General features: G+C 41.2%; 1 protein-coding gene across 5 annotated transcripts in view; it reads right to left on the reverse strand.

Annotated features, from left to right (window-relative positions):
• The window catches only part of sdk2b (sidekick cell adhesion molecule 2b), a 257,788-nt gene that overhangs the window by 15,156 nt on the left and 227,749 nt on the right, over positions 1 to 14,883 (reverse strand). For 3 of the 5 annotated variants that reach the window (XM_032501971.1, XM_032501973.1, XM_032501969.1), the window contains exons 24-42: positions 14,669 to 14,819; positions 14,311 to 14,548; positions 13,350 to 13,465; positions 12,970 to 13,159; positions 12,530 to 12,628; positions 11,743 to 11,937; positions 11,041 to 11,242; positions 10,503 to 10,606; positions 9,073 to 9,143; positions 8,322 to 8,454; positions 7,579 to 7,635; positions 6,855 to 6,956; positions 6,456 to 6,571; positions 5,930 to 6,116; positions 3,446 to 3,583; positions 2,887 to 3,096; positions 2,671 to 2,796; positions 1,572 to 1,736; positions 1,292 to 1,432 (exon numbers count right to left, since the gene is read on the reverse strand). In XM_032501971.1, coding sequence (XP_032357862.1) covers positions 1,292 to 1,432; positions 1,572 to 1,736; positions 2,671 to 2,796; positions 2,887 to 3,096; positions 3,446 to 3,583; positions 5,930 to 6,116; positions 6,456 to 6,571; positions 6,855 to 6,956; positions 7,579 to 7,635; positions 8,322 to 8,454; positions 9,073 to 9,143; positions 10,503 to 10,606; positions 11,041 to 11,242; positions 11,743 to 11,937; positions 12,530 to 12,628; positions 12,970 to 13,159; positions 13,350 to 13,465; positions 14,311 to 14,548; positions 14,669 to 14,819 — 2,741 coding nt within the window. The remainder of the gene's footprint in view (positions 1 to 1,291; positions 1,433 to 1,571; positions 1,737 to 2,670; positions 2,797 to 2,886; positions 3,097 to 3,445; positions 3,584 to 5,929; positions 6,117 to 6,455; positions 6,572 to 6,854; positions 6,957 to 7,578; positions 7,636 to 8,321; positions 8,455 to 9,072; positions 9,144 to 10,502; positions 10,607 to 11,040; positions 11,243 to 11,742; positions 11,938 to 12,529; positions 12,629 to 12,969; positions 13,160 to 13,349; positions 13,466 to 14,310; positions 14,549 to 14,668; positions 14,820 to 14,883) is intronic. The other 2 variants (XM_032501974.1, XM_032501972.1) reach the window with 1 other exon arrangement.

A 14,883-nucleotide genomic window follows, 5' to 3' on the forward strand; every position in this document is an offset into this window, starting at 1 on the left:
TAAAATTCCAACACAAAGAAAGCCCAAGGAAACGGATATCCGGTCTAAATCCCAGCAGCAGCAATCCCAGAAGTGGAAGTTCGAGGATATGGACTATGTCTGACTGAACTCCAAATCTAAAGTCTTATCGCTGCAGCTTATTATACTGTCTTCATAAAAAAAAAAACACATTGACAAAACTTTCACAATTATGTTAATAATACAAAAAATGTGATTCTGAAGCAATAATGTTTCTTAAAGTTTCAAATAAACCACAGGTACGTACCACAATGAAAAACTTTACAGGTTACATAGTATATAAAAAACCCCACAAAATCAAGAAATATTATCAAAGCTCTAATGACAACATCTATTTTATTTCCTATAAAATACAATATCACAAATTAATGAGTGCAAATGACACATATGAGAGTATGTGAATGTTTCTATGAGTATCTGTAAACTTATAGAAATGAAACGCATGCATGAAAAATTTCAGAATTTGATTAATGAGTGGGCCTCCCTGTGTAAACGCTGTCTGTGGATCATACATGAATGGGCAATAACACAACTACTTTGCATCGACTCCCAAGTGTCCCTCATGATTAATCAAACCGCCAACACTATAAACTGAGAGTGACAGACTTGCCATGCTGCTCTACACTACAATCATGTTTGGAGGTGCTTTTGCTTGCAATGCAACAGGTTTTCACACTTTCAGCCAGGACCTCCGTGGTTGCTCCAGGGCTACTTGAGGTCAGTTGATAGTTACGCTAACACACAGAAAAAGAAATAACACTGGGAAGGTCCAGTGGCCTTGGCCAGATTCCTAGAGGGGAATATGGAGGCTTTGAGAGCGTCTTTGTGTTAGAGTAAGAAGGAACCCCTTGTTTTTCCTCTGTCAGTCAGAAAGATGGGCAATGACCCGCAGGGACCCCCTCCCCTCCCCTGCCTGGCAGCTAAACAGCTATGGCAGAACTGCTGAGCCGAGGGAAATATCCGCTGATGTCAGAGCTGCACTGAATGGACAAGTATGCCCCCCTACTCCTGCTTCTCTCCCCTGCTTTTTTTCTCCTGCTACTCCTCAATTATTTGATTCATGCAAAATTAGAATATACCCTTTTCAAATAAGTTCACCGCTCAGTATTTGAAAACTGCAAATCATTAAATAACCTTATAAAGTGGAGACTCTTTTTATGAGAAAAAGTCAAGTCATCAGATTCTTTGCCCTCCATGCAACTGGGTTAGAAGGTAAAAGACTTCTATATCCATTAGATGTCTAGTTAGAAACTCTCCACTTAATTATACTCACCGGATTCAGACTTCTTGGCATACTTCTTGCTCTGTCCTCTTATAATGAGGATGAAAACCAGCAGCAGGATGAAGATGAGCCCAACCAAAGCCACCACAACCAGGAACCACCACTCCTCGTAGAAAGGTGCCACTTTTTGTGCTGAACAAAACACATACAATTGGAATTCATGGTTGTTAAAAACAACTGGCCATTTTTCTGTGGTGTCTGAATAACCTTAGGAATTCAATTTAGTCTGAAAATTGAAAATGTTATCAAAAATAAATAAATGAAAGCTCACCAGAGATAGAAGGAGAAGGTAGACTTGGGGAGCCATAGCCGTAGTCGTTCACTCCAATTACCCTAAAGTCATAACTGACCCCTTGCTTCAGGATATCCATGTTGAACGTGTGAGATGATACTTCCTTAGGGATGTCCTTGATTAGGATATCCCACAATCCCTCATCTGTAATGGAGTTTAAGTTGTAAATTTGGGTGAGTAATGGTCTGACGAGAAAAAGAAACTTGTAAAGCATTTAAACAACATCAATATGTCTTTGTTAACAGGTTGTTTATTTTGTTTGACATAAGGCTCCGGTCCGGCTGACAGCTCACAAGGGTAATTCATAATTCCTACAAATATTACACAATCCATCAATTTCTCTGCTCCCGTAAAATTTACAGCAACCAAATCTACATTATGAGCAGTCGTACAGCCATATTTCAAATTAAGCAATGTTGCTTGCTTAGGAAATCTTGCCAGAGACCATTTATTACACATCGCTGCTTGCAAACATCAATGGAAGTTTGACTCTTTTAATGGCATACACAACCATAAACAAGCACCAAAGTTCCTCTGTCACGTTGCTGAACTCTGACAAAAGTTAGAAAAGCTGACGTAATTTGATTCGAAGACAAAACCAAATCATTAAGTAATATGATACTGCAGAGAGTTATGGCCCCTGGCACATGGATATGAGAAGATGAAGGTGGAGTGGGTTGTGTGAGGTTGGTTTAACAATCTTTCTCGTCCCCTCGGCAATAACTTCTCGCTATATTTTAATGACAACAGTTTTGGTAATCCTTTTAAGATCTAGGAACTTATAAGGTTAGGTCTTGAAAGTGTAAAAGTCTAAAAGTGGTGAAACACATCCATCCTCGAGAGTCACCTACCATCCTTCACCTTCTTAACCCTGCCACGGCCTGTCAATCACAACTGAAACCTGAAGCCAATTGTCTCAACTGCAGCGCCACGATCAATAACCCATTAAAATACCAGTGAGAAAGACTCTGGGGCAGCAGATGTTGACACTTTACACCCCTTTCCTTAATCTAAGTATTAAGGAGGCTAAAAATCATGACTGAAGTGGTGATCATCTGTGCCCTTATGTGGCACAAACCTGAAGGTCTGGCCTCGATCACGTAGCGTGTGATGGGAGCACGTCCTGGGTCCCCGCTGGTCCAGTGGATTGTCAGGGCCGAACCATAGCGTGTTATAAAGGGTTCTCCGGGGGCTCCTGGGGCTCCTAAAAAGAATTATTATGTGTTGAAGTGAAGTATTCAAAATGAAAATTAAAAAAGTTCCTATATTCATAAACAAAACTCAAGGCCACTACCTTCTCCAGGGCCGGTGGTGATGTTGGCCTCCACCTCGGGCCCGTACATAAACGTCTTGGCCCTGATGCGGAAGTTGTAGGTGATGCCGTCAGACAGATCCTTGAGCTTCAACCAAAGAGGGCCGCTCCCTTTCACATCCACTGTCACTGTCTTACTGACGCCTGGGGGGGAGGGGGAGTGAAGACAGTCGGCACAGGCCACTGAAGACTCTAGACAAACAAATCACATTTAGAGCAAGTCTTACACAGGCCAGGCAATATGGGAGCACACTCAACACAGGTAAACATGCAGTAATTAGTAGTGGGAAATCAATTCGCATTTTGGCACGTTAGACATGTATCATTTGTGATGATAATAGAAGATATATATGGAAGGTTGCAATGACATACAAGCTGTTAAGGTCAAGGAGAATTGACCAGGATGATGTGAATTGATCTAAACAAAAAAATCCAGTGAAATTATTATCCTAATAGATCTTGTTGTGTGCATCAAGCTTTAACAGAAGCCAGCAGACATTTGGAGCAGAGAAAAGTGTAATGGGTAAGAATGACAGCTCACCATCTAAGGGTGTGCAGGGTTCATAGACTAGACGGTAGCCCTCAATTATGCCATTAGGAAAGGTGGGCTCGCCCCAGGACACATTGACCGAGGTGGTGGTCAGCTCACTGAAGTGGATAAAGCTGGGAGCACTGGGAGCTGAAACATTCAGAGGTGAAAGGTTAAAATATGCATGGGAAATAATCTATAAACTAAGTATGCGTAAGGAATTTTGGAGGCTTTCCAGTGAGAAATCTTTGGACATTTGGCGGTAAAAGTGTGCGCATGCGTGAGTAGGGGAGGCCATACAAACTAAAATGTGTCTGCTTGTGGGATAGAGGGCTCATTAGGGGGCCTGTAATAACATTTAGATAGAACTAAAAGATAACCGTCTAACAAATGGTCAGGATCATAGATTTATTTTTTTGTGAGTTAGCCTACATAATATTTGCTATATTATAAAGCTGCACAGAATAAGTTTGGACATATTTTTAAGGGCAATAAGATAACAATAATGAAAACTGAACACCTTTGTAAGCTTATCCTTCTGTAAATGATAACTATTATTACTACCTGTGTTTGTAGTGGATGTAAAACAGCAGTAACCTAAAAAATACTTGTTGGTCACCACCTTCAGGCAAACAACATAATAACTGTGGAATTATTAACATCTGCACTACCTCTAGGCTTTGAGTGTTACAGCAGCAGCAGTATTTCTTTTCTTTTCTTTTTTTTACAGCTACAGATTCCTTTGTGTTTTTGGCAAAATTTCTGACCATGTCCAGAACCGTAGTTCTAAAATTATTGTTACTACAGCTCTGCAACTGAACGTTATTGGCTGAGCCTGGTTTCAGTGCTTTGCAGTGAGTCTGTGTCCTTCACCAGCTGCCTTGATTAGGTCAACACCCCTTTTTAAAATTACGGCAAGCCAAAAGGCTAGACATCACATAAAAATACTATTTGACCTAGGTCACACTGACTCAACTTCAACAATCCACCTTATTTGTCCCTGAAGGGCAGTTGAGTTTGCGTCAGTGAGTGCAACATAAAGCAAACATTAGTCAGAGTAACAGACCCAGCAGCACTGCGTCAGTGAATAAGCATAAACATTGGTAGAACAATAAGTACAATAGTTGACTATCCAATCATCCCCTCTACAGGAAAGCACGACGAACATAGCATTTTAATCAAGATCAAAATTCATTAAACAGAATTGTTCAGCAGCAACAACAAAATCAGAGATTAACATATATACAATGTGACCAGCATGACATACATCAACAGAATTATTTAGCTGATTTAACATAATCAGAGATCAACATCATCGTACAAGTAGGCCAGAATATTCCCAACACAGCAAACTACCTCATTTTCACTGAGTTTAGGAGAGTAATGGAATGAATTAATGTTAGTATTTGTTTGTTTTGACGGAGGGGAATCTAAAGCGGGTGCCAGAGGGTAAGGGTTTACACTAGAGATGAAGAGGGTGGGTGTCATCAGACAGTGTGGGATTTGCCCTCTTCACCACCTGACAGAACCATTGCTGGACACCTGAAATGTTGCTTGTATTCAATATTTGAGCCACAGAATTATTTTTCAGAATCACAATGGCAGTTCTCCGCCTCCAGGTCCCATCACAGCTGACTGAGCCTGTGACACCCCTGTGCTTAAGACCCAGTTTGCCCTGTAGTCTTTAAACTTGTCGAGCAGAAGTTGAGACGCTTGCAAAAGACAAAGCCCCTTTGTCTTCTAAAAAGATGGAATCAGTATCATCTGCTTCCTCCTCTAACAACAGTGACCCATGAGAGAAACCAAGAGGCTGTCGAACATGCTCTTTTTCTTCCTTTTTATTGGGCCAAGTTGCAATATTAAAATGCACCAAAATTATTTTACTCAGGGGTTTAAGAATAAAAGAGATAAAGAGAGAGATAAAAAGGAGAGAGAGTAAGATGGGTAAGGGGCAATTTAGTGGTGATGTTTTGTATGCATAGCGTGCCTGTAGAACAGAACGCTTGCTCAAAGTATTTTCATACCATCTACTTTTCAGACAAAACAGGAGATTCAGCAAATGAGTTCAGAGTTGGTTGGCTGATTAGGAACTTATGCTCAGTGCGTGGTTCCGCTAACATCGTTTGGCATGCTGACAGCAACGATTAGCATCATCTTTACATCAAATTCTTTCCTCATGGTTGACTCACCCACTTTGAGAACACACTCAGGGTTCTCAAAACTAACACAAGCACATAAATATGACAAATGAATGAACATGGCTGTACGTGCACCAATTTATCTGCTTTAGTCATGTCATCCCGTTACCTCATTTGTCTTTAGCTTGTCTTTTTTTTTCTCAGTACCGCTCCATCATGTGTTCATTCATTACATACAGACATATTTGTTTTACTATATTGCTTGCAGTAGTCTGTTGCAGTAGCATTGGCTGTTGCACTCATTCATAGTGAATAAAGAATTTGCATATATGTATTGGTATCTAGTGGTTAGATTTACCTGCTTGTTGAGTCCGTCCCCTCGTCGGTGGGCTGCGGGGTCCGTCCCCAGCTGCATTAAAGGGGGCTACACTGATCATATAGGTGGTGTAACCAGTCAGGTTCTTCAGCTTCACCCCTCCTTCCGGCATGAACAGTGTCCGCAGCCGCTCTGTCTCATTCTTACGCTGGAACTCCCAAAAGTAAACCTACATGGAATAAAAGTCATGAATAAATATTAATGCATGTCCAAAGATGTTGTTCAGGGTATACAGGTACTTCTTCTTCTATGAAACTTAGTCCCATTTCAAACTCTCTTAAGGGACGCAGTTTAATTGTACATGTTTTCTTGAGCAACAAACTAGAAAAAGAGAGTTTGTTAAAAGACAAATGTGCATTTAGGGTGATTAACATCAATTAATGTTAATTTGAACATATATGTTAACTGAAGGCAATATTGTTGCCTTGTTGGGAAGTTAGCTCATAATACGTGTTGCTCTTGGGCCCAATATGGCATGTTGTTGTTGGCTGGAGAGTGTGAATCTGACCTTGTAGCCCTGGATGTCTCCATTCTGTGCATCCACAGGAGGAGGGTCCCATGTCACGTCCAGCTGGGTGGCTGTTGCGGACTGAATGGCCACATTCTGGGGTCCGGCTGTAGGCACTGTTAAAGGCCATCACACAAATGAACCATACAATACAAGACAATGACATTTATCTGTAATATAAATGACTGTTTTAGTTTCTGGTATTGCTGCTATACTGATAGTATAGATAGAAAGCATTAAAGCTAAAATAAACTAAACTGTTCAACCTAAGCAGGAAAGCCCTTGGAAAAAATCTTAGTATGCTTCCAATGGAGAGCTCTCCACCACACAGGCCGTGTGAGTGTCAAATAATTTTGCGCTTGAGACTGTGTTGTTGTAAATTATAGGAAGAGTACATACCTGCTTCTCCCACAAACACCTCCTGTGGCGGGCTGGTTGGCCCCTCACCCACAGCGTTGTAAACACTCATGCGTATCTCATAGCGTTTGTGTTTACTTAGCTCTGCAGCAGAAGAAAACAAACAGGGATATAACATTAGGAATCATATTTAAAACCAAATTTTGAATTGCGCTTTTTCAAAAGTGTAATCCCCATTTGCTCTGAAGTTTTGAACAGCCAATATTTCAGGTGTCTTAAACAAAAAAAAAAATCAAATTTCAAATCAAATTTGTAAAAATCAGCGATGCAATCATGAGGCTAACATCTCTCACTGGCGTCCTATTCATCCTTACAGCCCTGCCACTGGGAATTAAACAGATTTTCTGCTGTGAATCATTATAATAGTGTAAAAATGTAGCCATCTGCTTTTGTAGTGCTTATCCAAATAAGATGACATGAGTAAACCAAGGAGTATGTTGGAGTATATGAGCTTGTGTACACAGTATGCAAGAATTTCTGTAGACGGCTTCCATTGGCCTCAGTAGAAGTGGTGTTACCAATGCGACGTGAATATAAGCGGCCAGACGTGTTAATTTGTTCGCCACTCAGCTTTCCAGTAGGGCACTTGAAACAAATGTTGAGATATCTTTTTTTAAAAACCTAATTAGTTTGTGGACAGAATCATTGAGCACACATGCATGTGTGTGTGTATGTATTTGTGAGACAGAGACATAACAAAACTTACTGTTCAACTCATGCTGGCTCAGAGTTGAATCACTCAGATTCTGGATGCTGTAGGGGGCTGTGGTGGAGAGGTAGAAAGCAAAAGTGATAAAAAGGAGGTAAACTGAGAGGGAGGTAGTTTAGAGACAATAGGCTTAGTGTCCACAGCCCAATATTTTCCTAGTTGAAAAGCGCTTCACTATCGTCAAAAAAAACCCACAATCACAGTGATAATTCCTCTGAGTGAGCCCCAGAATGACTCAACAAGAGTTAAATTATAGGCTAAGTTACACAGAGCAGTAGAAACAGAGCGGCTCCTGGGTAAACCTAATACTAGCTTGCAGCTGACAGCTACTGATCACAAGATGAAATGTTTTGCTGTGAAGTGTCAAGACCCACGGAAAGATCTAGGGAACAGAACAGGCATGACTGAAAGTTTTCCTCTGACTGAAATAATGGTGCTGCTGACACGTAGACTTCACAGGAAATAATCAACCGCCGCTGGAGTCTGATAAGGGTGTGAAATTCTTACTGAAGTAAAGCAGAGAAAGTTGCATTTTCTTTCCTAATATATCATTGTTGCATCAATTTTTAGGTGCAATTTCTGTCCATGGTTAATTTCTTAATGTAGCATTTTAAATTACATACTGAACATTTACAATAAGTGCAACCTACCGACAGTTCAAAATTAAAATGTAAATGTGTAAGGAACCAACAGGTGGTAAAATACTACAATTTGTCATTTTAGCTGCAGTAATTCCTCACCAGTGAGCTCACCCCAGGTGGACACACTGTTGATGGCATGAAGAGAGAAACTGCGGAGACGGTCATACAGGAGTTCACGATATCGAATCCGAAAGCCCAATAAGATTCCATTTATCTTCTCCTCAGAGGGGGGCTGTAAGGGAGTTAAAGGTTTAATGTAGCATATCTCTGCAGAGTTGAGTCTCAGAAATAGCTTAGAATACTCAGTTTTTCAGTTTTAATATGATCATAAAAATTGCTAATTTTACCTTCAGCTTTTACTTATCAGCTTTTATGTTTCCTAATTGCAAAATTCCACTTCATCACCCTGTTTTGTCTCCCACCTACCATCATTAAAGAGACTTACAGTAATCGAAACACAGACAGACTGAGCTCATCCACAGGTGAGTCACATAGAAAAATCCCCAATCCTCCAACATGAGAGAGCAGGGCCAGAGGGGAGAAGCAAACAAGTACCTCTCTATCCTTATAAACTCTACAGTGTTCTCTATAAAAGTGAAATTGTGGCCTGGAGCCTCCTGTTTTCCTCTTTATGACCTGTTAATTCAGGTGTGAGTGTGAGAGAGGGTGTTTTTTGTTAAACACACCAAGAGTAGATGGTGTGTGTTAAAGTGTGTAGCATCCAGGCTGTAAGTATAAGCCTTCACTGTGTCCTGCTAGGGTTTTTAATTAGAGGACAATTTACTAGTTTGTCATGGATTTTGCAAACAATAAAACATAAAAAAAACAACTTTATTCTGTCTCCTCTTACCTGCCAGCGGATCAGCACGGACGTTGTTGTGTGCGGCGTAACAGAGAGAATTGTGGGTGCTTCGTCAGGCGCTGAGGCAATAAAAGTGAGATAAATGGGCTAAATTGACCTGAAAATGTGCACAATTCAAGATGCTAAATCTATCCATGTGCTGTGGCATTCATGGAGCATAAACACACAATAGCTACAGAACAGCCATTGACAGATGAGTCAAAAATAGCAGTTGGAGAAAGAATATTTCTTTAGTTGGTAAAGCACGTCTGGGCAAACTTTGCCAAGGTTTTAATGCTATCTCTTGGGTGCGCAAATGACATCACCGCTGTGTTTGCCAGCAGTGTCTGAATCACAACAATAGGCTTATTCATGCAGACATTATCCTCCTTTCATAGTGATACAGAAGTGTGTAGTGTTAATATTGTTCCTATAAATACCTACATAAAGTGCATGTGCATACAATATATTTGAAACATTGCCAGATTAAATGTACAGTACATTATGGAATAATTATCTTTAAAGGTGCCCTGCCCCACAAAAAACATTTTTACTGGTATTTTTTGAAATATGTTAGTTATCCATGTGTGTTTGTGTTATGCTGTGAATGTGAAAATGAACTGCTACCTCCTCTGTCAGCTCAAGCCAATGAAAAGGAATAGGCGGAGAAATCTGGCTAATTACAAAAGCTGGTCAGTCTGATGTCATGTTGCCTGAGCTCATTACTATTCATGAGGTCACCCAGTTGCGCTGGGTAAAGGAGGCTGATAGCCAGGCTCTCATTGGCTTGCTGTTAGCCGATCAGAGTCAAGCAGCTTAGCTCGTTGAATATTCATGAGAACCGGCACAAATCGAGCTGAGTTTTCCTGCAGGCTTTCAATAACATGCTAGAATGGCTTGAAACAAGGCAACTAAGCCATTTCTTTCCATGGTAGAACTTTCACATTACCACAAAGTAATGAAAAACATGTGGCAGGGCACCTTTAAATGAATGGGACCTTTAAGGATGCGTGCTTATTCTGTTATGTGCAGGACTATTTTTTGGTATGTCCTAAATCGGATCTGCTAGAATGATCAACATAGTTAGGTTTAGGCATGGGGAGTTGGGATCGGTTAGGGTAAAAATACCAGGGTAAGCCAATCAGAGGCAGAACAAGGCGGGCCATGAGGCAACCAATGGAGAATCACCTCACCTGCCAAGAAATAGCCCTGCACATAACGCCCCCCCCCACGCTCTTTATGCTAAGCTATCTAACCGGTTGTTGGCTGTGGCCTTGAGTTTACAATACAGGAATGAGAGTATTATCAATTTTCAAATCTTTAGTATTATCAACCTTTAAAGGGAATAAGCATCTTTTAGAAAATGTCAAACCAATCCTTAAAGATTAAGCTAATTTACTCAGATATTTACAGCGGGAATGTTGTGACACCGCTCTTACCATCCTGTAGAGTCGTGATCGCTTCACTTTCCTCGCTGTACTCACTGTCCCCGATGTCATTGGTGGCTTTTACTCTGAACTGGTAGGATGTGAAGGGTTTCAGCCTTAGGGATGAAAGCACAGGAAAGCACATCAATCTTGATGATAAACTGAGGCACTGGATTTTAAACCTTTTACTCCACTGAAAATAGAAATGTAGTCTCACTTTGGGAGCAGCAAAATGTTCAAGAAATCTGAGACCTTAATGCTGATTGCTGCATTTACTGAATTCCTAATGCCCCATTGACTAGTTTATACCATGGTTTATGTTCTAAATTTGAGTGTAATACCCTAGAAACGTTATACCGTATAAGGGTATTGCTTATTTGCCAACTACAGCCAAGGGAATGTGTAAGTGAAGTGTGTAGTGGAGACTGTGAGAAGGTAAAGTGGTGTTTCATTAAGCTTTATCCTTTCATCTAAAGAGAACAAATAGAAACAAAACGGTGAAATGTTCTAAATAAAAATCAACCCCAGAAAGCTAAAAAGTACACCGTACCTAGATACTATGTAGGATGTGGCCTCATGGTTGACAGAGGCAGAGTGGACTGTCCAGTTGCTCTCAGGAAGCTCTTTGAGCTGCACCGTGTAGTAACGCACAGGGGACAGGCCGTCACTGCCCGGCTCCCACGAGAGCAAAACCTGGCGGGCCTGAACCTCTTTCTGAGGAACCATGGGACGGCTGGTGGGCTGGGGACGAGCTGGATGGACGGACACGCAGTCAGAAGGTGTAAATGAGGGGAGAGACATTGGTAACAGAGGGGTTGGATGAGAGAAATTATAATTGGGCGTAAAGGGTAGAGCGGGATCAAAGGATTGAGGGAATGAAGGTTGAATTGATGTAGGGAGGGGGAATAAAACAAAGAAGGGATAATAAATGCTTGCCGACATTTGCATGGGTTATGTTGCAAACAAGAGAGAAAGAAAAGTGTGAATCTGATGAATGAAAAGTAGCCGAGAACTGAAAGTTGCAGAATAAACAACTTGCAACATGCCTCGAAGGAAGCAGATGGACAGATTCGTTCTGCATCAGAGCAACAAACACCCACGCTATTATACTTCAAAAATACCACTTCACTTTGCAAAATACCATTAGAAATTGGGATTTTTTACATTATTGTTGTATAATCATCCACCACATATTCTGCACTCTTGCATATAAGTATTAAAATACAGCACACATTCAGTGAGTCATGGTTACCTCTTTTCTCTGTGGTGACCACCAGGGCCTCAGCGGCCTCGCCCCAGCCCTTCCTGGTCTGAGCTTGGATGCGGAACACATAGACGGACTCTGGCTTGAGGCTGCTCACTGTGTACTGGCGAGCGCTGGGGATTAGCACGTCCACTGTGGGTGTGTTGCTGTTGGTGGAGTTGAGGTGGTATGTGATCTGGTAGGCTGGGAAGAAGTTGGGGACAAACAAATATTATTGATGGAGTCATAAGGAGCTTAATGGCAAAGGAAAACTAGGATGAAAAATGTTTTCAGGGATTTGAAGCATTTGTTGTTTGTGTTGGTTGTAGTAACAACAAGAAGGAAAGCAAACTGTGTAAAAATTAGCTTTTTCTCTTCTGAAACAATTCCATTAGCATCTGTTCCTGCAGGCTACTGTGTGGGCCTGACATACTGTACAGTTCAAAATAAATGATCTGACAGATGTATAATAAATCAAACTGTTACAGGGAAATCCCCAATTAGCTTACAAGAGAAAACAACTGTTACAGCCGGAAAATAACCAAATTTGATAGTAACATTATAAAAGTATGTTGAAAGTCATCAGGAACTACATGACGCTACATTATATCTTACAAAAAGATATGTGTGCACTCTGCAGTATCTGGTAGTTTCGAGGTCACTTACTAATAGTATTGCAAAAGATGCTGACATTTCTAGACTAGACGTTCTGGTAAAATGTTAATAAATAAAAATGACCACGATAAAAGAAAAACAACATCTTTCCAAACAGCCAAGGATCTTGTATGCTACTGACCAAGTATAATGCCATTAGGCTGCGAGGGGGACTGCCAAATAAGCCGGACCGAGGTGGTCCGCACTTCAGGAAACAGGATACCCACTGGTGGTCCTGGCACTGCAGGAAAGTAACAAACATAATATATAATACAATATACTTTCAAACTTTGAATATGGTGACCAAAAAATCATATCAAATGAATATGAACTCCACCTTTTCAACGTTTAAGGTGAAGAAATACTGTACATTTCCTCAGCATAAAACAAAAATGTTGTACTTTTCGTAAAAAACATGACTTACTAAGGTTCTTGGACAATAAAAATCAAGCACATGTATACATCTTTCTTTTATGTCATTTCATAGGAGAAATATTTGCTAAAGTATCATTCATTGTTTTCAATATTTTAATAATGCTATTTAATTGTAATGCTGCATGTTTCTTAATCCTGTGTCCCTACCATCATCCAAAGTCCTCTCCAGGATGGCTGGAGAACTGGGCCGTCCATCTCCAATCCGTGTGAAAGCCAGAACCTGGATCTCGTAGAGCACATATTTTCCCAGACCAGTCAGCTGGGCACTGTGGGTGGCGTTCCCCTCCACTGTCCAGAAGTACACGCCGCTGTCAGAGTCCTTCTCTTTGTATACCACCTGATCCGGTGAGGAGACAGGAGACAAAGAGAAGTTGGGAAAAACGGAACTTGGAAATGAAGTAAGAGAATTTTCTTCATATGCTCTCACCCTACTGCTGTTGTATATGGCCTGAAAATAGCTATTATTTCTTTGACGTTGACTGCTCGATAAGTAATACATAGTAAATACATAAACAGCACAAACAGACCTTGTAGCCCAGAATGAGACCATTTCTGTCTGGTTCAGGAACTTCAAACCAGCGCACCAGGATACTGCTAGAGGTGGTGGCGAAGGCAGACACGTTTGTGGGTCCACAGGATGGGACTGGAAAACAAAGAGAGAAGAAGGGCGAAAATGTTATGCATGAATAGTCCATTGTTTGCCTTTTATTCAGAAAAATTAATTTGTCATGCTCCCTCTGTGTATTTACTCGGTGGATGTAGGTGTTCCACAGAGATGCAGTTTGAGTGATCTGCTATGGTTATATTATGTGTGATCGTGTTTGCACAAAGCTTCTAATATCCTGGTATACCCTCCAGGCCTGCTGGAAGAAAAGACTGAAAAATAGGCCTTTTTTCCTGCTTGGCATTCATTGCTGGACATTATGCACTGATTCCTAAGAATTTGCTGCAGTGAGTGGAAAAAGAGAGCACAGGAATTCCACATTCGAGTCCATGTGTTCTCAATTTCCTTAGACTCCTTCCTTCCCTCTCTCCATTCCTTGCTAGCCAATGTCTGGTGAGCGACATGAAAGCAGAAGCATGGATGGAAAAGGTGTTTTGGCTTAAATAGTAGTTGGATGCTAAAAAGACTTGAGGAGGTAACAGTCTGCTCACACATACATTTAACATATGGCAAAGCGATAACTGTGTTTGTTACTTCTAATATGATTAATAATATATTAATTCCACACAGATGTTGCAAAAGAAGTATTAGAGAAGTAATCAGGGTACTTTCATTTTTGAGAAAATCAATGAAAATATGGTCATGGTATTTATACAGGAAAGTGTGTGTTGCTGTGAGCTTGTTTTAAGGGTATCATAAATCCTCATGTCATCATTGTTTCTTTTGACAGAAACTTGACAGCAAAAAACAAAGGGCTTTTTGAGTAATTAAGTAAGCAATGCTATGTTTTTTCGTGGAGGAAGACAGATTTGGTGCTAACTCACCAGACTCCCTGGTCCTGCCTCTGACTGGCTGGCTCCAGGGCCCAGTCCCGATGCCATTGACGGCCTGGACCCTGACCTCGTACTCTGTCCACTCTTCCAGGTCCTCGATGGTAAACTCTCTTTCCAGGCGGTCAGCAATGATGTGGGTCAGTGCCCGGCCCTGAGAGCCCGCACGGGAGTACTGAACTCTGTAGCCCACCTGCTCTGCATTCCCGTTGTACTCCCATTCAGGCAAAGGCTAGGCATGAACATTGCGAGAGGGGATGGAAAGGAAAGAAAGTGGGTCAAAACAAGCCATGACTCCTTAGATTTGATTTTTATAGTGAAACATCATGATTAAGAGCATATTTCTATTTACCACCCATCGAAACCAGAGGCTGGTCTCGCTGGCGGTGCGCAAGGTGACATTTGCAGGGGCCATGTCAGGAGGAGCCGGCAGGGTCTGAATCTTCCTGGAGGGCTGGCTGGGAAGACTTGTGCCCACAATGTTCACCTGACGCATACGGAACCTGGCGTTTGGAGTCAAACATTTTTAATGCAACTTCTGCAAAAGGATGGTTTCATTTGAAGTGA

Source organism: Etheostoma spectabile, chromosome 21 (assembly GCF_008692095.1).
Source record: "Etheostoma spectabile isolate EspeVRDwgs_2016 chromosome 21, UIUC_Espe_1.0, whole genome shotgun sequence".
Classification (NCBI taxonomy): Eukaryota; Metazoa; Chordata; class Actinopteri; order Perciformes; family Percidae; genus Etheostoma; species Etheostoma spectabile.